The sequence below is a fragment of the Primulina eburnea genome, chromosome 17, assembly GCF_022965805.1.
Source record: "Primulina eburnea isolate SZY01 chromosome 17, ASM2296580v1, whole genome shotgun sequence".
Taxonomy (NCBI): Eukaryota; Viridiplantae; Streptophyta; class Magnoliopsida; order Lamiales; family Gesneriaceae; genus Primulina; species Primulina eburnea.
This window is the reverse complement of record NC_133117.1, coordinates 4,547,581-4,570,228: the sequence shown is the minus strand read 5'-3', so window position 1 is coordinate 4,570,228 and position 22,648 is coordinate 4,547,581. Positions and strand designations below refer to the sequence as shown.

Below are 22,648 nucleotides of genomic sequence, written 5' to 3'. Positions count from 1 at the left end.
TTTCATCCATAAACTGAAAATATAATAAATAAATTTGACAGAATCACTCTCAGATATTCCATCTGTGTCTCTCATGTGTGCATGTGAGTGAGGAGGGAGAAATTCATAAAATCTTGAACAAAAACAAACATGGCTGTCGCTGTTTTACCAGCTACCAACACTCGTTAGCAATAAGACTGTTCATTTTTTTTTTCTTTGCCAGAAAGGTTTAAATATTGGTAGCTTTTTGTACGCACTATTCTTTAAGTGCACATATGTCAGTGGAAACGGTTGTTTCTCACTTGTTTGATTGTTCTGCCCGGAAAATTTTGAATCTTTTATTCACAGCTGCCAAATCTTGTTATTATCTGGTTCCAATTTCTGTAATACCCATTTAATCAAGAACTAGAAAAGATTGTTTTTTTTTTTTGGGGTTTATTTTCATGGCATCATCGAGTGTTTGGATTGCGTTTTGCTAGGAACCGACCCTCCTTATTTCGTGTCTTGCTTACCTCTCACTCTTTCTGCCAGTGGGTCTCCATCTTTAATCTAACCACTTTTGTTTTTGCTTGAAGACATCTATCTTTCTTGCACTAATTTCTGAAGATGAATTGTTCTTTGTGAGGAAGATCAGTTTTCTGGGCTTCCCTTATTTTGGTGTTATGTAGCTTCTTGATGAATGGATTTTCATTGAGATTGAGTGGAGGGGTTTCCCTTTCTCTTGTTTGGATTTTTGAGTGAGATGGGGGTGGTGATGCTTCAAGTTCTTGGATTGGTGCTGAAAGCCTGTGCCTTTTCTTGTTTTATGGTGATTCACGCACTTGCTGGTAATTCTTTCAATTTGTTCTTGCTTGATATTTTATCCAAAGATCCGAGAAGCTTTTGTTTTCCTCAGTGTTTGGAACAAATTATTCGATTGTTCTAGTTTGGAGGCTTGCCGCTACTTTGATTTGGTTTTGGCAACATCAAACTATTAATGCATTTCATGATTTAGAGGAATTAGTTGTTTTTGGTATTTATTTTTTAAAATTCTTTAGAAGTAAGGGTGGAAACTGGATATCAAATATGATTTGTGAATTATGAATTTCACACATTGCTCAAAATCTTCACCCATTGTTCATTCCTGAACTTTTCCATGTTCTCAAGTTTGTTTGCCAAGACCAGTTCTGTAATTTATGTAGATAGATTCGTTGCACCGAATTGGAATTTCAGTCTACCACCGCTTAAAGATTTTGTCGGTGAATTGTGAAGGATGCAGACCATTGAATTGCCTCAAATCTCTTGATGTAGCAACAAATGCCTTCAAATTTTTAGTGGCCATTCTTCTAATTTTGTAAGCTTGGCCCTTTCGACAGTTGAAAGATTCTGCTAAGCTACATCGGCCATAGGCTTATCGAAGTTCAATGCGTATTCTCCAAATCTATCCACCCGTTAGTAGATATGTGCATATTAAATTTCAAAGACCTGGCTTGTATCTATACACAATTCATTTGTTCCATCTCCCGGAGTGCATAAAAATTTGGTTGCGACTCCATTCTCGAGAAAATAGAATTCTGGATTATTGGCCATGCAATGTATGATATCTGCTCATTTTATAAATTCTAATGCAAAATTCCTTGTGCTAGTTATTTTTAGTTTATATTGCTTCTGTTTTGCATATTCATAATTTTGCATCTTTCCTTATTTTCTGAAGGTTTACAAATTGGGGAACGAACGCCTGGCCTTTTGTATGACGAAAATATCCTAATCAGCATAGCACCTGTTGCAGATCCTCCATCCTATGGTAGCATTCGTATTCATAAATGTACTATCATTTTCAATACGTCGTTCGATATTAAATTAACCTGCAGATGAATCACCATTTCAGGGACAGGTTTCCAACCTCCACTCATAATTCCTCCTCGCAGCTCTGGACCGGTACCTCAATCAACAAAAGGTCTTGACTTTTCCCCAAGCCCAAGTTCTCCTTCAACACCACCTCCTACTATTCTTGTTCCTCCCACCGCATCTATTCAGCATGCTGTCCCAGCCATGCCACCAGTACCTCCTCCAGAGAATCCTCCGCACGCAGAACACCCTCCCTCTCCCTCTATGTCTGATAATCCAGGTAACTAGTTATAACTAGTAATATTATAAAATCTTGTCAATTTGTATTGGTTCGATATGATTTAGATTTTCATTATGCAGTACCGAGTATGCCACCTTCTATTAGTTTGCCGTTGGAACCAAGATCTCCGCCGCCAAATTCTCGTCCAGCTATAGCACCCGAAAATAATGCTCCCCACTCACCAATAGCTCCTGAAAATAACGCTCCCCACTCACCAATAGCTCCAGGTTGTTCAAAGCTGAGGATTTGTTCTGATCTCATCATTCTTTACCCTGCAGTTAAATTCACTTAATATTGGGTATTTTGAAATGCAGTATCAAATGCATCAGCTCCAACGAGTATCTTAGGCAGTCCGCCACCCTCACACTCCTTTTTACCTGAAGAACCACCTTCCCTTCCGCCTGGTATGAGTTTTGTCCTCTTACATTATTGTTGAAAAAACCCTTTGAGTAAATCTCAACCAAATCATTCTTGAAGATGATTGTCTGACGAGTTGATCACGTAGTGCCAGACATGTCTTCACCTCCACCTTCTCCTGGAAATTCCCCATCTACTGATCCAATATTACCTGAAGAACCACCGTCCAGTCCACCAGGTGACACTTGTGTATTTTTTTTGAGTTTATCAGCACAGTTGCTATTGACTCTTCCAGTTCAGCTGCATTGTTCATCAATTTGCTACTATATAGCTAAGTTGAGCTAAATGGCTGAATGTTGCCTTGATCATTTTTCACTAAAAAAACCTTGAGTCTCTTCTTTGGGTCAATTCCATGCTGGAACGAGTCATAAAACTTGTGGAGTAAGCAACAATTCATGGAAGTTTAAATTTGATATCGCTCGAGTATCTTGCAAATATGCACTTCCATGGATAAAGAACAAAAAGTTCACTTTTATCAGTATTTATGAATTCTGTTTTGAATCAGAAACAATTTTTAGTCACAGTTGGTAGAGTTATATTTCTTGAAAAAAATGCTTTCCAGTCTATGATATTACTAACATCTCTATTGAGGATATTATTAGTTCAACTGTTTTGCTGTCCTTTCTGGCAGAACAAAGTGCCTCTCCTATATCAGCTACTCCTCCAAGTGTAACAGGTGCTATACCAATTGCATCACCCGGAAATAATCCGGCCATCCATTATGCACCTATAAGCCATTCCCCATCGGAAGGTTCGCAAAAAATTTCTATTTTCTAATGATAATCTGGACATATAGTAAATGGACTCTTAAGTGTAAGTTATGTGCACCTCTTCTGGTTCAGCTCCTTCGACAAGTAAACTGCGTCGACATTCTATTAGTGCTCCTCCTCATCCATATTCCGAGTTGGCTCCAGGGCCTTATCCAATGAAAAAGTCGCATCATTCAAGGGCTTATAACAATGCTCCTGCTCCATTGTTCCATATAATCCCTCCTACTTCAAGCACACAATGTTTGTTCATACTCCCAAAAGTTTTTTCTGATGATATTACCTTCATACTTTATTTCTGATGCATATTGTTTCTCCATTCAGCTCCAAGCTCAGGTCCAATGGCAGATTTCTGGCATTATGCTCCACCACCCACAACTGCAGGTTGTTCATACTCTGTCTGACCACAGCTTACCATGACGTTAATGTTGTTGTGCTTGTAAGTCTAATAATGTCAAATGACAGGCTCTTCTCAATATGCATCTCCGATTCTTGCCCCAATTCCTTCCTTAGGGAATCATCCTCCTCCTATATTTTCTTTACCTCCAAAATCTCCACCCGAGCCTGCCAAAGGTAATTGTGTCTGTTTTTGCCCTTCCACGTGGTTGAAAAGCTGCCTTTGTGTTTTGTTTTCACTTTACTATGAGTGATTGAACGAGTGTTGTCATCGTGTTGAAGTTCCGTTCATTTCTCCTATAATGCCCCCCTCTGGGTCAACAACAAAAGGTCCAAACATGCCGCCACCGTCCCCGTTGCAAGAACTGCCACCTCCACCTCCTCATATAGGTAAGTTTTTTCACCAAACTTCATTTTTCTTAGGAAGAAAAAAAATAACTTTTTTGTGAATCCTTTTTCAAAAAGATTATCTGCGAAAGATACTCAATTTTCTCTGGTGCTTTAGTTATTATCTGTCAACGAACTCAATCATTTATTTGATTTAACAGCTTGTGCTCCTCTGACGTGCACCGAGCCATTAACATATGGTCCTCCTGACTCTCCCTGCATCTGTGTGCTGCCAATACAAGTGGGGCTCAGCCTTACTGTAGCTCTGTACACCTTCTTTCCTTTAGTTTCAGAACTCGCAAAAGAAATTGCTACTGGAGTATACATGAAGCTAAGCCAAGTTCGCATCATGGGAGCAAATGCAAATGCAGTTAATCCACAAAAGACCATCGTTCTTATTGATTTGATACCTCTCGGAGCAAAATTTGATGACACAACAGCATATTTAACATTTCAAAGATTTTGGCACAAGCAAGTGGTTATAAGTATGTCACTGTTTGGTGATTATGATGTACTATATGTGCGATATCCAGGTAATGACGTGGGCCTAGATTTTTTTTTTTTTTTTTTGAAAAGATGTGGACCTAGTTTTCTTGAATGGGTTGTGTTTGTGGTTTGACCTTACCATTTGAGTTGCCACCTCACAAATCTTAGGTCTTCCCCCTTCTCCGCCTTTGCCTCCGTCAACCATTGGGATTGTAGGAAGTAACCCATACCCTGGTCATGACAATAATGCAAGAACAGTGCATCCCTTTGGGGTGGACGTAAGGAGAAATCAGCATAACGATGGACCAAAAAGAGGCATTCTGGCATCAATTATTGTATCTGCCTTCATAAGTTTTGTCTTATTTTGTGTTATTGCATGGGTTTTCATGTTCAAACACAGAAAGCTTGGCTACCTATCTAATCCAACTCCACCAACTACCATCCGTTCCCTCGCAAAATCATCAGGTAGAGTATGTTTTTTTCCCTTCCTCTGGCATACATTCATCAGTGGTTGTAAGCATCATAGTGACACTAATTCCATCTGAAATTTTTCTATGAACTTCTAAAAAAATATTTAAAAAAATTAGCTGAGGAGAATATATAATGCATATGATGTAGGCAGGGCAGTATCTATGATCGGAAGTGGCCCCAGTTCTCCTTCTTTGTCTTTGAGTTCAAGTATTGCAGCTTATACTGCCACTGCGAAAACATTTAGTTTAAGTGATATAGAGAGAGCAACTGATCACTTCAACGAAAAGAGAATACTTGGCGAAGGTGGCTTTGGAATTGTTTACAGTGGCATGCTTGAAGATGGGACCAAAGTTGCGATGAAGATGCTCAAGAGATACGATCAGCAGGGCGGTCGTGAATTCTTAGCGGAAGTTGAGATGCTCAGCCGGCTTCATCATAGGAACTTGGTCAAGCTTATTGGTATATGTGTTGAGGATCGTACTAGATGTTTAATGTATGAATTAATACCAAATGGCAGTGTGGAATCTCATTTACATGGTATGAACTTTTGATATCTCGTCAATTTATATTTCTTTCCATTAGATGTTCAATATTTTATTCCCATACTTGTTTTCAGGCATTGACAAGGAAAGTGCTCCACTTGACTGGAGTGCCCGGCTTAGAATTGCCCTTGGAGCTGCTCGAGCTTTAGCATATCTGCACGAAGATTCAAGCCCCCGAGTCATACACAGGGATTTCAAGGCCAGCAACATCTTACTGGAAGATGATTATACGCCAAAAGTATCTGATTTTGGTTTAGCTCGTACTGCATTGGAAGAGGAAAACAGACATATTTCGACCCGTGTCATGGGAACCTTCGGGTATAACTCGTTTCTAATATCTCTTGTTGAAAAAAACTGATGTGATCCTTAAATAGAAAAGATGAACCCACCTCCTTAGCACTCATTTTTATGGAAAAACATAATGTCCTTGCGTGCACGCATCGTCCTGTTGGGGAGAAATTGTAGCATCATTTTTTATTCTTTTTGCATTTTTTTTTTGTTTTCGTATCAATATTTTGAGTTTTAACCGCTATTTATGCATCATACCAGGTATGTAGCTCCTGAGTACGCAATGACAGGGCATCTTCTTGTGAAAAGTGACGTTTACAGTTACGGCGTAGTCCTTCTAGAGCTCCTCACGGGGAAAAAACCCATAGACTTGTCTCAGCCACCCGGTCAAGAAAATCTAGTTTCTTGGTCCCGCCCGCTCCTAACTAGTCGAGAAGGTTTAGAGTCGATCATCGACCCATCCTTGGGGCCCGATTTTCCATTCGACAGCATAGCGAAAGTTGCTGCTATTGCTTCAATGTGTGTCCAACCAGAGGTATCACACAGACCCTTTATGGGAGAAGTTGTTCAAGCCTTAAAACTGGTGTACAACGAGTGCGAGGAGACGAAAGAAGAAGACTTGTCCATAGATATTGAAGCTAGGAAAAGTACTAACTCGGATAGATTGCCCCATCTTTTACTCGATCAGTCCCCGGTTTCTGATTATGAATATAGACTCGATGCCGACAAGGATCTTTCCATGTCGGAGCTTTTGAGTTCTACAAAACCCGGGAGAGATGATTCAGAATCTTTTAGGTGGAATTCAAGCTCCGGACCTTTGAGAACAAGCAGAGCTAGTCATGTTTGGAGGACGATGAGGCAACTATCAGGGGGGAGCGTGAGCGAGCATAGGATGTTCCATCGACTGTGGCCGGGATCTCATTAGTGTTTCATTGAATCATTCTGATGTTTATAGCTACTGATTTCTGAATGTTTGGTGCAAGTAATTAGTTAAATTTTGATCCCCTTTTTGCTCGAATTCATTTTGAATCAAGACTCGAATTTTAATTCAACTCGAAGTACTCGAGAATGTTCGTGAGCTACTAAAAAAATAAATGCTCGAAATAAATTTATTTAATATATATAATATATTTAATTGTATTATATTAAAAAAATATTAAAACTCATGAATTACTCACAAACTATCGAATAAAATAATTTATGTTCAAATTAAACTCGAATATATTCGAGTTCTGTTCAAATTCAATAATCTCGATATGTGTGCTACACACACTTGCTTAGCATCAAACTAATAATTTTATGATTTTATCCCGAATTAAAATATCTGATTTTATTCAAGTTATCCATCAAATTAAAACAAAGAAAACTGAAATTAGTTTGAGTTATTTTTGTATCCAACTGAAATAATTATTGATGCTTATAAAACGTGTTGCTATTGAGAAGTGCGTTTTTCGTTATTAAGAAGCGACTTCAGGACTCTCTCTAAAGTCAACATATTTCTTTTCCATATAATATAATATTAGTAATAGTACTGCAGCTTTAAACCCTCGAAACAAGAAATGGTAATCTTGAACTCATCAGCATTGATCTCCACTGTTTTTTTTAATTGATTTTATGTTTTTTCGGAATATTGTGAAGCTAATTTGGATTTGATTTTCGCAAAAAAGGCTCAATCTGCGAAACCGATCTCAAGCCCAGTCCCGGACGCTTGGTACCCAACGCTCTCCGTTTTTATGCTCGCCATTGGCCTCGTTGTTACCGCCTCTTTCTTCATGTAAGGATTTATTCACTTGATTTTGTATTCTGTTGTAATTTGGTGGGTTGAGTTTGGATTTTTACAGAATGTTTGTTTTTTTTCAAAAAAAAAATTAGTTGCGGGGTTTGGATCTGAATTTTAGCACAGCTTGTTTTCGGTGGCATTTTCTGTTTATTTTGTCTGGGATCCATGTGCTTGATGCATATAATTTATATAGCTGTTGTCTGCATGGGATCGCAGCCACAAATTTATTTGTCTACACCTTGTACGATTTTGTAGAAAAAGTTGCATTATTTAGTTTATGATGTACAAGTGTTTTTTTAATGGCTTTGTAGAGATACCTGGATTCTCCACCATTTGTGTTTTTCTAAAAAAATTAATTTAGTGTTTATTTTGGGCTGTTTGGTGTGGACTGTGGAGCTTGTTAAATTTCCATAATTGATGATAATAGTAGAATTCCACCTTAATAGCAATGTTCTAAATGGCGATCCTCGATCGCACCGCCTATGCATGAGGCGGGTGTTTTAGGCGGCCCAAACAATACGGGGTTGGGGAGGCGGCTCAAGGTGACTCGAGGCGGCGAGCAGGCGAGCTAGGCAGACAATCAAGATTTTTAAGTTGTAGTCAACAATTTTAAAAATCTAGTCAACAATTTTAAAAACCTGGTCAAAGTCAACCAATTTTAAATATCAAAACTCTAACACGCCTCACTTTATTTATTTTATTTTTGGTTTTCACTCTCAACTCTAAAGCCTCAACCACCACACAAAATCTGCCACCCGCCGCCGCCGCCGACAGAATATTTAAGTTAGGCATTGCATATTTATTAGTTATCATATATTTTTTTTATAATATTTCAGATTTTGTGATTTCAAAAATCAATTTTTTTTATAAAAATTAATTTATTATTTTATTATTGATTTATTGTTGAAGATTAATGACGGAAAAAGATAAACAACCGGAGTTGGAATTTAAGCCAAAGTCTAATGATATTGTTTGAAAATATGGGGTGTTGTATGATAAAGAGAAAAAAGATTGGATCACATGCAAGTTGTGTAAGAGGTTTATTAAAGGAGGAGTTTATAGGATGAAGCATCATATTACGGGTATTGTAGGACAAGTTGAAGCATGTCCTAAAGCATCCGATGAGGACAAAAAAAGAGTGAGCCTATCTTGAACATAGCAATGATAAAAAGCGTCAAAAGGTGGAAGAACCAAAAGAAGAAAGAGCGGAGGTAAACATATGTGTTGATGAAGAGGATGGTGATTGTGAAGTGATGGGAGATAATTCAGAAAAAAGCCAACAAATCTTAGGTCTATTGATAAGTGGACATCCGCAATCGATCCAACAAAGGCAACATAAATGATGCCTTGAAGTTAAAGTTTACAAATGATGTGCATGAGTATGTTGCTAGATGGATTTAAGAAACGGGGATTCCTTTTCATTCAATTAACAATCAAAGTTTTAGACAACTTGTAGAGGCGAGTGGCCAATTCGGCTCGGGCTACAAACCTCCAAGTCAATATCTTTTAAGAGAGCCACTTTTGAAGCAAGAAGTTGAGAGGATCAAATTTTCTCTAAAAACATGAAGAGTGGATGAAAAATGGATGTTCCATAATGACTTACGCATGGACCGATCGCAAGAGAAGAAGCATTATGAATATATGTGTTAATTGCAAGATAGGCACTTCATTTCTTGGTTCTATTGAAGAATCCATGGAGACACACACCGGGGTTTATATATTTGAGTTTGTTGAAAAATATATCATTGAGATTGACATGCAACATGTTGTTCAAGTAGTGACGGACAATGCCACAAACAATATGGGGGCGGCAGATTTATTGAAGGTAAATTTTTTGGACCTCTTGTGCGACTCATACAATCAACCTCATGCTTGAAGCAATTGGAAAACTACTCAAGTTTAGCGGAATACTTGAGAAAGCAAAGGCCTTGACTATATTCATCTATGCACATAATAGAAATTTGGCTATTATGAGGAAATATACCAAGAAGAGTGATATTGTGAGGCCCGGGGTGACTAGATTTGCTACTTCATTTTTGACTTTGGAAACTCTCAAAGACAAGAAAGATCAATTGAGACTCATGTTTACATCTGATGAATGGAGCAAAACAAAGTTAAGTAGTAGTGTGAAGGAGAAAGCGGCGGAAGCGACAGTAACAAGTATATCTTTTTGGAATGGTGTTTCTTTGGGTTTGAATGTTTTCACCCCTTTCGTGAAGTTTTACGTCTTGTTGACGGTGATAAGAAGCCCTCAATGGTTATTTGGTGCTCTTAAACAAGCCAAAGAAGATATTAAAAAGTCTTTCAAAAAGAGGAAAATGCCATCCCTATTTTGAAGATTATTGATGAGAATTGAGAAGTCTAAGGGTAGACTTGATAGTCCTTTGCTTTATGCCGCTTACTTGTTGAATCCGTTTTTTTACTTCAAAGATTCAAGCATATCAAATGACACCAGTGTCATGAATGAGTTTTTGAATTGTGTTGGAGATAATTTTTGCCACTGACGAGGACATGCAATCTAACATTGCTAATGATGAATTGCTGAAGTATAAGAGTAAATCTGGAAACTTTGGAAGAAAAATTGACGGTCGCGGCATATGAGAAGGTGGATGTGTAACATGACTTTGACCCGGGTTAATCTTTTTTCCTTTATTTTTATTCATGTCAGTACATGTATTTTTTTTACCCATCTTTGTTTTATTTATTTTTTTCCTCTTTGCTTTTTTAAGTTGGATGGTGGTCCAATTATGGTGGTGACACTCCAAACTTACAAAAAATGGCAATGAGATTTCTCTCTTTGACAAGTAGTTCATCAGGGTGTGAATGAAGGGGTAAATATTGAGAACTAATTCATAAATTATGTTATCTATCATTTTTTATTATTATTAACAATGGTTTTAAATTTTTAGATACATACTAAGAAGAGGAATAGGCTTGAGACATCAAGATTGAATGATCTTGTATATGTCAAATTCAATGCCAATCTTATGAAAGAAGAGTAAAAGAGAAATGGGTGGAGATCTGTTTTTATCCTCTCAAGCTAGTGAAGCTCAAGGTTGGCTTGTTGATGATGGTGATGAAGACGAGGTCGAGCCGGGTTCAGGACTTACTTGGAGAATGATAGCGGAGGCCTCGAGAGCGGATGAAGTGCTATATCCAAGGAGGAGTGCAAGGAACATCCCCATTAGAGAACTTGACGAAGATTTAGATAAATCGGAGGAGGAGAATGAAGAAGATGTTGATTTTGAGTCCGATGATGAGAGGATCATGGATGTAGTAGATTGTGCATATGTAGATGATTTGGAAGATTAGTTATGTTTAGTCTACTACTTGTTCTAATGATGGATAATTGATTGAAACTTTGATATTATATTTTGTGCTCAAACATTATTTAATTGCACATTTTACATAAAAAACGATGAATATTTGTGATTATATGGCATGATTATCTATAAAAAAAAATTACTTAAAAAAATTCAACCGCCTGGGCGGCCGAGGCGGTAGACCGCCCCGCCACCGCCTCCCGCCATTTACAACCTTGGCAGTGGCTGATGAGAAATTTGCGCGTTAGCAGTGACAAAATCTACATTTTGTTAAAATTTTACATGATTTTGAAGCTATAATGACACAGTCTACCCTTCATGTGTATCTATGTGGAATTATGCCTAATCTTGTGGATGATCTCGACAGTATTATGGATCTAATGGGGTTGATGGTTTTGGTGCATGATAGTTTCTGCATGCAATTTATCTTTCTTTTACATTCATACCTTGTGTGTTATGCACCACCAGAATTCATTCTGTTTGATGGTTTCATTGTTCATTCTTTCTTCACGCAGTATCTCTTTCTTTAAGATCCATAGCTTGGGCGTTATACAGCATCTGGATTCGTTCTTTTTTTTTTTTTTTTAATTTTAATAAACTACAATTTTATGTTAAGCATCGACTGTATTCATTAAGCTTTGTGATGGTTGTTGTCACTTGATAGTTTTTATCTGTTATATATTAAATGGGTAGAAACTTTCGGCTTAAATTTAAGTAAACCATGATGAATATTAGCGGAGAGTTATGATATTATTGAGTTTAGGAACTTTTCTAAGTGAACAAGTTTCAATTTTTACGTTGTCATTGGCATAAATGTCGATCTCATCCCAGGCCAACACAGTAATACATTAGAATCGAAACATATAGCAGAGTCCTCCAACCTTTGGTAATGAATGTGGCCTTCCAGTCCTTCATAAAATGTCCCAAGATTTGATGGTATTCTACCTTGAATTGAGCTGGATATAGCGGATATTAAAACAGGCCTGAAGAAGTGATGGATTTATTTTTCACACCTTCAAAATTAGTGGTTGTTAGGTTGTGAAATCGCCTTTTTATTTTTTTTATTACTTTGGGAAGAAATCTGTCACTTGAAAAAATGAAACATTATCTGTAGGCAGGCGGTATCTAGGAGCAATCTCAATCATCAATTATTTTCTAGTGTATAAAGCTATTTCATTAGTGAAGTAATGTCTTTTGATTATGTGCTCCTTTGTCCTTGGCATAACCCTATTGTTCTAGTGCATGTTTCTTGGCTTGCCATAGGCTGAAGGCCACGATTTCGTAGTTTATATGATGAACATATAGTTAATTTAAGGTGAAATGTGACGTAGGAGGCCATCATATTTGCACTGAAACTGATGAACGTTACATGCTATCTAAAATAATTAATATCATGATTTCAGATTTTAGAATACAACACTTTAGTGGAGTAGTTTATATAAGACGCATGTCTGGCATGCACCTAGGCTCCAGGATATCAATGTGCCTTTAATAAATATGGCAAAGCTATATGATCACCTCGTCTTAGCAATCGTCTTATTTGGCATTTACGTGCAGCTACGAGGCCACATCCTCGAGGAAGAACCGTAGTCTTGCAAAAGAACTCACTGCCGGTGCTGTCGCATCTGTCTTCTTGGTACGTCTATAAGACTCATCTTATTCTCACCGTTATATTTTTAACTTTTCCGTTCGCTGGTGATATCGAGTTTACCATCCTTGGGCAGGGGTTCGGATCTTTGTTCTTGCTACTCTCTAGTGGAGTCTATGTTTGATTTCAGAACGTCGAATTTGCTCGAAAAAAAAACCATATGTTGGTGAATGTTGATGCCAATATTTATGATTAATTCACATTTCCTCCCATTTTGATACTAGAAGAAATTAAAATATCCATTCTCTGTTACTGACAGCACGTTCTATACAATTCAATAGATTGCTTCAAGTTGCAGCACAACCGTAGTTCCTTTAAATTTTTTTTTAATTATATTCAAAAATAATAATTTGAATTAAGCATTTGATATTTTTTAAAATACATTTAAACTCGTAGTTTTTAGTTGTTCATGATGCATGTCAAATATTTCATTACTTATTAAGCAATTTCAAATGCTATGCGGATATGGGTGGGTGTTCGGTCAGTTCAGTACGGACTTAAACGAGTTTTCTAAAATCGAATTGAACATATTTTTTTTTATAAAACCGAAAACTGAATAAACCGAAAATATTTAAAATCGGTTAAGTGATATAATTAACCGATGTTTCGGGAAAAAAAAGGTTAAATGAAGTCAACTAGAATATAAAATATTGAAGTCTACTGTCTACAACAAAAATATATTAATAATATTATTTAGTTTATATAAAAAATTTATTATATAGATTAAATTAATTAACTTGTCTTTTAAATCAAAAATTGAAATTGAGCGATATTTTTTAAAATTAAAATCGAATTTCTGAATTAATCAAATCGAATATCTAAGTTCTTGTCAGAATACCGGAGAGTTCTTGTAAGAAAGCTTAAATCATTCGTTAACTGATATTTTTTTAAAAAAACTTAATGATTATAAAATTTTATGTCCAATCGAAGTGCATTTCACAAATTTCAAATATTCATCACATAATTTTAGTAAACTGATATTTTTTCTAAAAAAAAATATTTAATGATTGTAAAATTTTATGCTACGGTTTGCTTTTAATTTGGAGAAACAAATTTTCCTACGTGAAATCAAAACAATTATATCTTTATTCTCGTTTCTCAAAACATAAATAATTAATTATAGAGTAGGTCTCTTGTGAGACGGTCTCATGAATCTTTATCTGTGAGACAAGTCAAACCTACCGATATTCACAATAAAAAGTAATACTATTAGATAAAAATAATACTTTTTCATGGATGATCCAAATAAGAGACCCGTCTCACAAAAAACGATCGGTGAGACCGTCTCACCTAAATTTTTGTCTTAAGTATATAATTTGTTCTCTATATTAACAATATGTTTCCCAAAAAGAAACCAGACAAATTCTTATCTATTTTATTTAAAGATTTTTTTTAAAATTTTTTGGAAGGATTTTAAATAATAGATTTCAAATGACACTCCGTCGTTGATATATTTGAAATTCATCGCAATTATTATTGAAATAATATATATTTTTTTGGAAAAGAATTAAAATCCATTTCAATTTTCTCCATCCAAACAAAATGAATTTGAAATTTACGGTATCAAATTAATCAATCCAAGCACCCCAAATTCTAAAAATAATCATACGATTAAATGTTAATTTTTTGTAATTGGGTAAAAGTTTGCTAAAAAATAATTAATTTTAAAAAAAGTTTTTTAGTCAAAGTTTTTAGTCCCAATTTCTTTAATGAAGGAATGCGCCAAACAGAGCCTTGATGACGTCACCTCCGTACCATTTTCACCGTGCTCCTTTTTTAAATTCTCACTAACTCTGGAAATAACACCAAAGCGAGAGGGAGGGAAAAATGGAGGCTACGCCGACTACTGAGCCGAAGAAGCGTGGGAGGCCCAAGGGTTCCACCAAATCCAAAGGAGACAAGGAGAAAGACTCAGGCGGTGGGGGAGGGGCGGCGCAGCCCAGAATGAGAGGCTCGGGTGGTGAAAAGAGAAATGCCGCCGCCGAAGAGAGCTACGCGCACTGGAAGCTGCTGGTGCCGGTGCTGTACGACTGGCTCGCGCATCATAACCTAGTTTGGCCGTCTCTCTCTTGCCGGTATAGCTTTCTGGAGTTTTATTCTTTTGGTTAGGGTTTTGTGAGGTCTTCGTTTGCAGTCAAATGTTTATTGAAAAGCGAGTGTATGTGTTGTTTGGAATACTTCATGATGTGATTTTATGTGGAAAAGTGTATGCGTGGATGATTAGTGTTGCTTGGGGTTAAACTGGTGAAATGGTTTTGAATTTGCTATGGACAAAAGGATTATATGTGCTCATACCATGTGATTGGGTTTCGGGAACTTTATTTTTTGCAACTAGCGATGTTGAATTCATATTTGGTTGCGGTATGGTGATTCCCACATTCTCTTGCCTCCAATAAGCAGTAACTTGATTTCTCTACATCTGATAGAAATGCGGGCCCAAGTTGAAACTTTGGACTTTTTTTTTGTTGGCTGGAATATCTGTAATGTCCGTAGGCTGTATTGTTCAGTTTGTGCTTGTTGTTTTTCAATTTATGATTAACAATTACACGTTAAAACAATGTAATGATGGTTTACTATGATGTTTTTTAATGGTCACAGTTGGGGCCCAGTTCTTGAGCAAGGAAACTACAAGACCAAACAGCGTCTTTATCTATCTGAACAAGTAAGCATTCTCATCTTGTCCATGAATGCTTTTTTTCCTTTTTTTGAAAAAAAAAATTAGTTCCACGACAATTTTGTAGTACTAATGCCTGCGATTTATATCGCGTGAAATTGCTATCGATTGTGCAGTTGACAAATGGTTGTTTCCCAGACTAAATATTTTGGAAGAAACAAGGATCCCTTCTACCCTGTGAATGTCTGAACTGAAATTATATACGACTGTCAACCATTACAACTGAGTTCTAACCATATGATTGGTTTATATCTTATAATTATGTTGGCGGTCACTTGTATATGTGGTGGACATATTTGCAAAAATTGCATATGGTTCAGTTTGGAGTTGTTTGGGGGGAAATATTTGGCCTGCTTTTAGTGTGGTTCTACAAGATTTTCCAAGACAGATGTCATGTTCTTTCATTTCTGTTTTGACTTTAAAATTTAATCATTATTAGTCATGGGTAACTAAATTTCATGCATTGCTCTACCATTGAATTGACATTTTATTCCTGTAATATATTTTTGGCTATTTTTCCTCCGATGAATACTGGCTATATTATAATTGTACAATCTTTTTTCCTAAACGCGTGGACTACTATTAGGGATATAAATGAATCAAACCGCGCCGAACGGTATGAGGCTCGAGTTCGGCTCGTTAAAGATTTATCTAGGCTCGAGATCGATTCGAGATTTTATTATGAGGTTCAAGCTTGATTTGTTTTGAAATTACTAAGCTTGCGAATAGCTCGAGCTTGGTTTGATAATAGTTCATATATCATGTTAAACGAGCCTTACTCGAGTTTGGTTCGTTTTCGAGCTCTTTAAGCGGGCTCTTTAAGCCTACATAGAGCTCGAGTTCAAACTTGATTCGAGCTCGTTAAATATATAATTGAGCTCGAACATACACTAAATGTATCTGTATGAATAAATGCTAAACTAAGACAATTTTTTTAAATTCATTCATAAATAATCAAAACAACAAACTTAAAACCTAAAAAATCATAAACGAAACATATAAACAAACATGTTTGTGAACTATAAACGAGCCGAGCTCAAGCTCGCAACACACATAAACAAGCCGAACTCGAGCTCGCGAACAGGATCGCGAGTTTATAAACGAGAATGTTCACGAGCTCTCGAGTCAAATATTCTTAATTTTGAGCTCAACTTGATAAGATTATTGAATGATCTTAAAGGAGCTTTTTACTGAGTTGAGCTCGAATAGCTCACGAGAGTTTTGGTTCATGTACATCCCTGTCTGCTATGGAATTTAAAAATAAGATTATTAAGAAAATGTTTGACTTATATAATAACTATATATATAGTCGTTAATCTGTGGGGGTATTATTCTTAATCTCAATGAGGCTTAATAATCCTCAATATTCTAAAGTTTAGATATATGAGGAAAATTATATTGTATGGAGTTCAATAGATACTTTACAATCTATTGAACAAGAATATATGTCAAAAATTATAAATATGGATTACCATTAATTTTATTTAACCGTGGATGCATAATCCATAGAGTTTCAAGTTTGATTCCATCCTTCTGCCTACATATAGGGGCGTTACCTCCATGATAGAATCAAGAGCCCAAATTTAGCCACACATACATGGAGCCCACTAAATTTTTTAAAATCACATATGTGTGTGAATCTTGTCCATCCAAACCAGTGCCTCCACATGTAGCATCGAAGCAACCGAGTTTCAATGCTTCATGGGCATTTGGAGCTAAAAAAATTGATATTTTATGTTTTTTATTTCCTAGCCGGTGCTGCATCCTCATTCTTAAAGTTCCACTTTTGGTGCTTGATGGTTTCATTTGTTTTTTTGTTGTCTAAATAAATGAAAAATTACTGGCACATTGATTTTCCTTTCCAATGGAATTTTCTGGATCTTTTTTGTAGCTGAATGAATGTGACTATTTTAAATTTACAGCTTTTGCTTTGCGTTCCTTTATTTGACATCATCGAGCTAATTGCTTCTACCTTGTTTATGCCTTGATCAGACCGATCACACACAACCAAACACTTTGATTATAGCAAATTGTGAAGTTGTCAAGCCCCGAGTTGCTTCAGAAAATCACATTGCTAATGTATGTACTTCATTTACTGTTTTATGTTGTAATGTTTTTAGCATAAGGTTTCATGTTGATTTGGTTTATTTTATTCTGAATTACTAGTTCAATGAAGATGCGCGTTCGCCGTACGTCAAGAAGTACAAAACTATCTTACATCCAGGAGAGGTATCAACTATCTGAATCCCCTAAAACTATGTGCCTGCATGACATGCTTATTTATTTATATTCATTGTTTTGAGATAATGATCAATCCTGATTCTTAAATTCACTTCATGAGAAGTCCATATCATCTTCCTTGACACTTGAAGATGATATTCCATGAAACCTCTGAAAATTTTAATTATTTTATCGCATGTATTGTTTTTATGGTCACTATAGAAGTTTTTGTCATTGTATTCATCATCAACCTTTGACAACCAGTTCACATAAATGGTTATTTATCAGGTGAACAGAATCAGAGAACTGCCTCAGAATAAAAATATAGTAGCAACACACACTGATTGTCCTGAAGTAAGTGTTTGTTCAAGGTTTATGTTTTAATTTATTTGAACATGCTTTATATTTTGTTTGAACATTTAAAAATTGTTGGTTCTTTGTTTCTTATCAGGTTCTTATTTGGGATGTTGAATCCCAACCTAATCGACATGCTGTCCTTGGAGCTGCTGAATCTCGTCCGGATTTGGTGCATTTTTTGTTTCTTGAATTTTATTTTAATCTATTTACTCTCTCTCTCTCTGCGTTGTGCACCTAATGCTTTTCAGTAGAACACCATGTGCTGTATTCTTGCTTAAGTTGTGGAAAACTTCAAACTCTGTGACTGTATATTTCTTCTAATGTTAACTTACAAATTTGAAGTGTCAGAAAATTTGTCGGTGGAAATTAAATTACTCACAACAAAATTTCTTTTTGAGATTTTTTTTTGGGACATACTAGTGGTACTGAGTCAGATATAGTTATATTCTCAATATATAATCCTCTACTCTATGGCAAAAAGTTACCTGTAATTTTTCGGTAATTCCCAAAATAGATGAGCCTCTTAGTCTCTTACATCTATATAATTCCTAGTGACTCATAGATTGGACTTTTATTCCTTTGCCATTTAAGCCTCTTGAAAATTGGTAGGCACAAGACTATACAGTTTAGTTATCGGAGTTGACTTTTATTGCTCATTTTTTGAGATTGGGAGCACCAAACATGAACTGTTTGTTTCACTAGGTGTTGTCTGGACACCAAGATAATGCAGAATTTGCTCTTGCAATGTGCCCAGCTGAACCTTTCGTACTTTCTGGAGGTTTGAACTTGACTTTTTTTAATCTATGTCTCTCATCTGAGCTTTTTCTAGGTTTTTTAGTAAAGTTTTATAATGATGAGGTTTCCAACAGGGAAGGATAAAACTGTGGTACTGTGGAGTATTCAGGATCATGTTTCATCTCTGGCCACAGATTTAACCCAGTCTGCTGAATCCACCAGTTCAATTGTGAAAGCTGCTGATAATTCTCCCGTTGGTCCACGTGGAATTTTTCAGGGGCACACTGATACAGTTGAGGACGTTCAATTTTGCCCATCAAGGTAGCTTACTCTTGTGATTGGATTGTTGATAATGTTGAATACAACAACTTTTTTCTAGGTTTACTTTATTTATCGATCTCCTGAATTGGATGGGTGATGTAACTTCAATCTTACGAATATGATTGGGTTGAGTTAAACAGCTGCAAAATCTTAAACTTCAAAGTAAATTTTTTCTCTTATAACTTGGCGATTTTCTTTCTATTTAACTCATTTTATTTGCCATTGCTTTCCACCATGAAAAGTTTTGTCTTCGTACTTCTCTTTTTTCTGAATATCCTGATATAGCTTCTGGTTATGTCGTTGTGTGGCTGACATATTTGTTGCATTGTTAAGTTCGCAGCAGTTTTGTAGTGTCGGAGATGATTCCTGCTTGATACTGTGGGACGCGAGGATTGGCAACAGTCCGGTTGTTAAGGTTTGGCAGATCTTTTTTTTCATTTGTTAATAGGACTTGCTTTACTTCCTTTTGGATATTAGACTTAAAGATTGTTCGAGCATGCAACATCAGGATGTTTTCAGGGTTTGGAAATAGGTTATTTGGTGTAATCTTAATGACATGTTTTTCTTAATTTGAACTTCGCCAATCTCGAATGGTCTGGATTCCTTGAGCATAAGAAATGAACTAATTCACGTTTCCTTAATTACCATAGACCACCTCATTTAGATGTTTATATTTTCATAAGCATAGTTGCTTCCCAGATTTTATATTTGGTTTGATCGTACATCCAGTAGAACTTATTTTAATATCTTATTTTTTTTTTGTAATGTCATCGTTTGTCCATGTCTCATCAGTCAACTTCAATTATTTTTTATTTGTTTTTAATTATTCATACACGGTTATTTGAACTTTGCTAGAAGGCAGAGCTCTTTGGTGTTGTCTTATGTTGATCTTAGTGTGAAATATGAAAACTTTATGTTGGTTGAAAAATACCGGTTAGAGAAGTTCAAGGTTTGAAAATTCACTTTGTCATGATGCATGTTTTTCTTCTCTCTAATTTTTTGTCCTTTGAATTGTGTTCCTTTGATAGTAATTTCTATTGTAGTTTGTTTTAGTATTTCACTCAACTGGAATATTTCTTGAATTATTAGGTTGAAAAGGCACATAATGCTGATCTTCATTGTGTAGATTGGAATTCTCAGGATGAAAATTATATATTAACTGGGTATGTGTTTGTCTATCCCATGATTGTGAATGTCAATATTACCAGACATTAGCAACTTGATTCATTAAAAGAATGTTATTCTACTTTCTCATTATTTCAGGTCCGCGGATCACACAGTTTGCATGTTTGATCGCCGTAGTTTAACCTCTGATGGAGTTGGATCGCCTGTCCATAAATTTGAAGGTCACACTGCTGCTGTTCTTTGTGTCCAGGTATTTCATTTGTATTTTCATATTGTAAATAACTTTTCTATGATGCATAACTAATACATGGTTTATCGATATATTTTTAATCCTGAATCCCTGATGCATAATTCAAATTTTAGTGGTCACCTGACAAGCGCTCAGTCTTTGGGAGTTCAGCGGACGATGGATTGTTGAACATTTGGGACTATGAGAAGGTGATGAAGCTCATGCTCTTAGTTAAATTCACTGTGGTTTAAAACTTCTATTCAAAGATTTTGGGCACTTTCTTTAGAAAAATAATTTTTATATGTGAACAACGTTGATGTAAATATCTTATTGGTCGGAAAGCAGTAAAGCACCATTATTAGATCAACTTCCTACCTGCCCTGCATCCTGGACCCTACAAATCTGCTCACAGATGGATCTTTACGTGCTCTTTTTATATTTTTTATTAATCTGCAGGTTGGTAACCAGGAAGAAGCTGCGTCCAAATCTCCTAATACTCCATCAGGGCTGTTTTTCCAACATGCTGGACACAGGTTAGACTCTTTCTCTTCTTAGAAAATGAAAATTGAACCTGTCAATCATTTGGCGGTTATATTTATATGGTAGATGTACATTTATTTCCTGTATTATAATGTAAATTAGTTCCATGACCCCTTTCCCCCAAATTCTTCAGTTAATGCGTTGCAACAATATGTGAAGTATTTGGCAACCTTTTTCTCAATAATAATTATTTTATGCTTTGCTACAATGGATGAGAAGTATTGTTTACAATCTTGCCGGATCTTATTTTCAAATTATTTAGAAGCGCTTTTAAAATGTTCCTCTCAGATGACTTTGTTTGGTCTATCTTTGGTAGTATCTAGCTGTGTAATAGCATAAACATTGTTTGAGGAACTAAATTTATGTGTTAGAAGACGATCAGTAAACTTTTCGATTTAAGGTGACACGTCCTAGTAATTGAGGAAGAATGTGATTGTGGTGGGAGAATAAAATTGATAGAAGAAATACCATGGCTATATGCAGATGCCTTTCTGTGAAAAGCAGGTTGTTGAAAAATCAAACTTGTCCTATTTAACAGAAGCTAGACACTTGAAAACAATGTCTGCATTCTGTTTTTTGGCTATATTTTCCCCTAAAATGTCGTATGCATAACCGATAATCTAATAATTGTAGTGTTATAGTAAGCGGGCTCTTTGATATCGTACAATTTATGTCATAGAGAGAATGTAATTTTGTTTCAATGATGGATTTCCTCTAAAAACTGTTATCGTTGTTCCAGGGACAAGGTTGTTGACTTCCACTGGAACGCCAATGATCCATGGACAATTGTTAGTGTATCGGATGATGGGGAATTCTCTGGTGGAGGTGGTACCTTGCAGGTGATATTTCAATTTCTTTTCCGATGCGCAAGTTTTTCACTGACCTGCGGTTGGTTTCGTGTTTGATGGTTTTATGTTGGTTTGGCATAGCTGTGGCGAATGATAGATTTATTATACCGGCCCAAGGACGAAGTTCTGGAAGAGCTTCAACAGTTCAAGGACCATGTCATTGAGTGCGCCAAGACTTGACAAAGCCCAGCATTCAAGGGTACTGTAGTCTCTTTGTTAAATTTGTTAGATGAATTCGGATGGATGATGTTGGTTCTAGCTGCAGATTTTCTAGTCTTAATGTTCAAAATTCTGTCTTCCTACTTTGCGAAATGCTTGGAATAGGATGTAACTCGAACTTTAGATTTCGTATTCGTTTTAACCGAACCAACTTGGCTAAAAAAATTTGGGAGCTGCCAGATTCCTGATGGACGGTAATCGCAACATGATTTTTATTCATGAAAAGTTACTGTTTGAAGATGTCGAGTGAGCTGCTGTTTGCTTGTTTCCTATGAAATGTATGGTTTTTGGTTTTGAAATGGCATCGTTTTTTGAAATTTGAAGAACTATGGCAGAGGCTTGAATGAGTGTAATTGGCAATAATCTTTCTATTTTTGTATGGTTGTTTCAAATTTATTTATTTTCATACCCTTTAGATTTACATTTGGAATGGTGAATTTTATGATTGGTTCAAATATGAAATTCAAAGAAAATAACCAGCAGTTAAAAAAATCATTAATATAGTGTATTAAAAAGCTAATTGATATTAGTGTTTGGGAGTATGTCGTATGGTGCAGTTTTTTGTAATAAAAACCAACCAAAAAAGGAAAGTGAGAAAATAATATAAAAGTGTTAATATAAAAAAGTGATATTTTCATAAATAAATAATCATTAAATTTTAAAAATGGTAGTCATATTTTTAACATAGAAAAATAATATTTTCGTAAATAAATAGTTATTAAAATGTAAAAAAATGTTACATGTTCAATTTCCTCTTTTCATTTTACGCTTTCGGCTCGAAAAAATTTG

The 22,648-nt window shown here is 35.9% G+C and overlaps 3 protein-coding genes and 2 long non-coding RNA genes across 6 annotated transcripts; 4 read left to right on the top strand and 1 right to left on the bottom strand.

The window, feature by feature from the left end:
* Positions 1 to 62: 62 nt before the first annotated feature.
* Positions 63 to 6,968, top strand: LOC140817682 (uncharacterized). The gene is made up of 16 exons (XM_073177396.1): positions 63 to 806; positions 1,673 to 1,762; positions 1,847 to 2,086; positions 2,167 to 2,313; positions 2,401 to 2,490; positions 2,592 to 2,681; positions 3,135 to 3,254; positions 3,346 to 3,513; positions 3,595 to 3,654; positions 3,736 to 3,843; positions 3,949 to 4,056; positions 4,215 to 4,586; positions 4,708 to 5,004; positions 5,158 to 5,547; positions 5,627 to 5,870; positions 6,102 to 6,968. Exons 1-16 carry the CDS (start codon positions 722 to 724, stop codon positions 6,763 to 6,765), a joined length of 3,273 nt encoding a protein of 1,090 aa, XP_073033497.1. The 5' UTR covers positions 63 to 721; the 3' UTR covers positions 6,766 to 6,968.
* Positions 6,969 to 7,345: 377 nt separating this feature from the next.
* LOC140817770 (uncharacterized) lies at positions 7,346 to 12,894 on the top strand. Its single transcript, XM_073177554.1, has 4 exons — positions 7,346 to 7,402; positions 7,508 to 7,614; positions 12,501 to 12,579; positions 12,668 to 12,894. The coding sequence occupies exons 1-4, from the start codon at positions 7,400 to 7,402 to the stop codon at positions 12,713 to 12,715; spliced, it is 237 nt and encodes a 78-aa protein (XP_073033655.1). The 5' UTR covers positions 7,346 to 7,399; the 3' UTR covers positions 12,716 to 12,894.
* LOC140817772 (uncharacterized) lies at positions 7,701 to 12,481 on the bottom strand. Its single transcript, XR_012114888.1, has 2 exons — positions 11,155 to 12,481; positions 7,701 to 8,058 (listed from the first exon to the last, which is right to left on the bottom strand). It is a non-coding gene; the product is annotated as an uncharacterized lncRNA (long non-coding RNA).
* Positions 8,058 to 11,524, top strand: LOC140817771 (uncharacterized). Its single transcript, XR_012114887.1, has 2 exons — positions 8,058 to 10,253; positions 10,350 to 11,524. It is a non-coding gene; the product is annotated as an uncharacterized lncRNA (long non-coding RNA).
* A 1,488-nt stretch (positions 12,895 to 14,382) lies between the features above and the next one.
* LOC140817769 (WD-40 repeat-containing protein MSI4-like) lies at positions 14,383 to 22,282 on the top strand. Of its 2 annotated transcripts, XR_012114885.1 has the most exons (16): positions 14,383 to 14,666; positions 15,190 to 15,253; positions 17,258 to 17,344; positions 17,432 to 17,494; positions 17,774 to 17,839; positions 17,937 to 18,011; positions 18,545 to 18,620; positions 18,712 to 18,898; positions 19,232 to 19,313; positions 19,988 to 20,061; positions 20,162 to 20,273; positions 20,387 to 20,461; positions 20,709 to 20,785; positions 21,532 to 21,631; positions 21,722 to 21,988; positions 22,208 to 22,282. XR_012114885.1 is itself a non-coding variant. In XM_073177553.1 (15 exons), exons 1-15 carry the CDS (start codon positions 14,419 to 14,421, stop codon positions 21,818 to 21,820), a joined length of 1,485 nt encoding a protein of 494 aa, XP_073033654.1. In that variant the 5' UTR covers positions 14,383 to 14,418; the 3' UTR covers positions 21,821 to 22,282. The 2 variants fall into 2 exon arrangements, 1 of the variants encoding a protein (XP_073033654.1); XM_073177553.1 differs by having other exon boundaries at positions 21,722 to 22,282.
* The last annotated feature ends 366 nt before the right edge of the window (positions 22,283 to 22,648 follow it).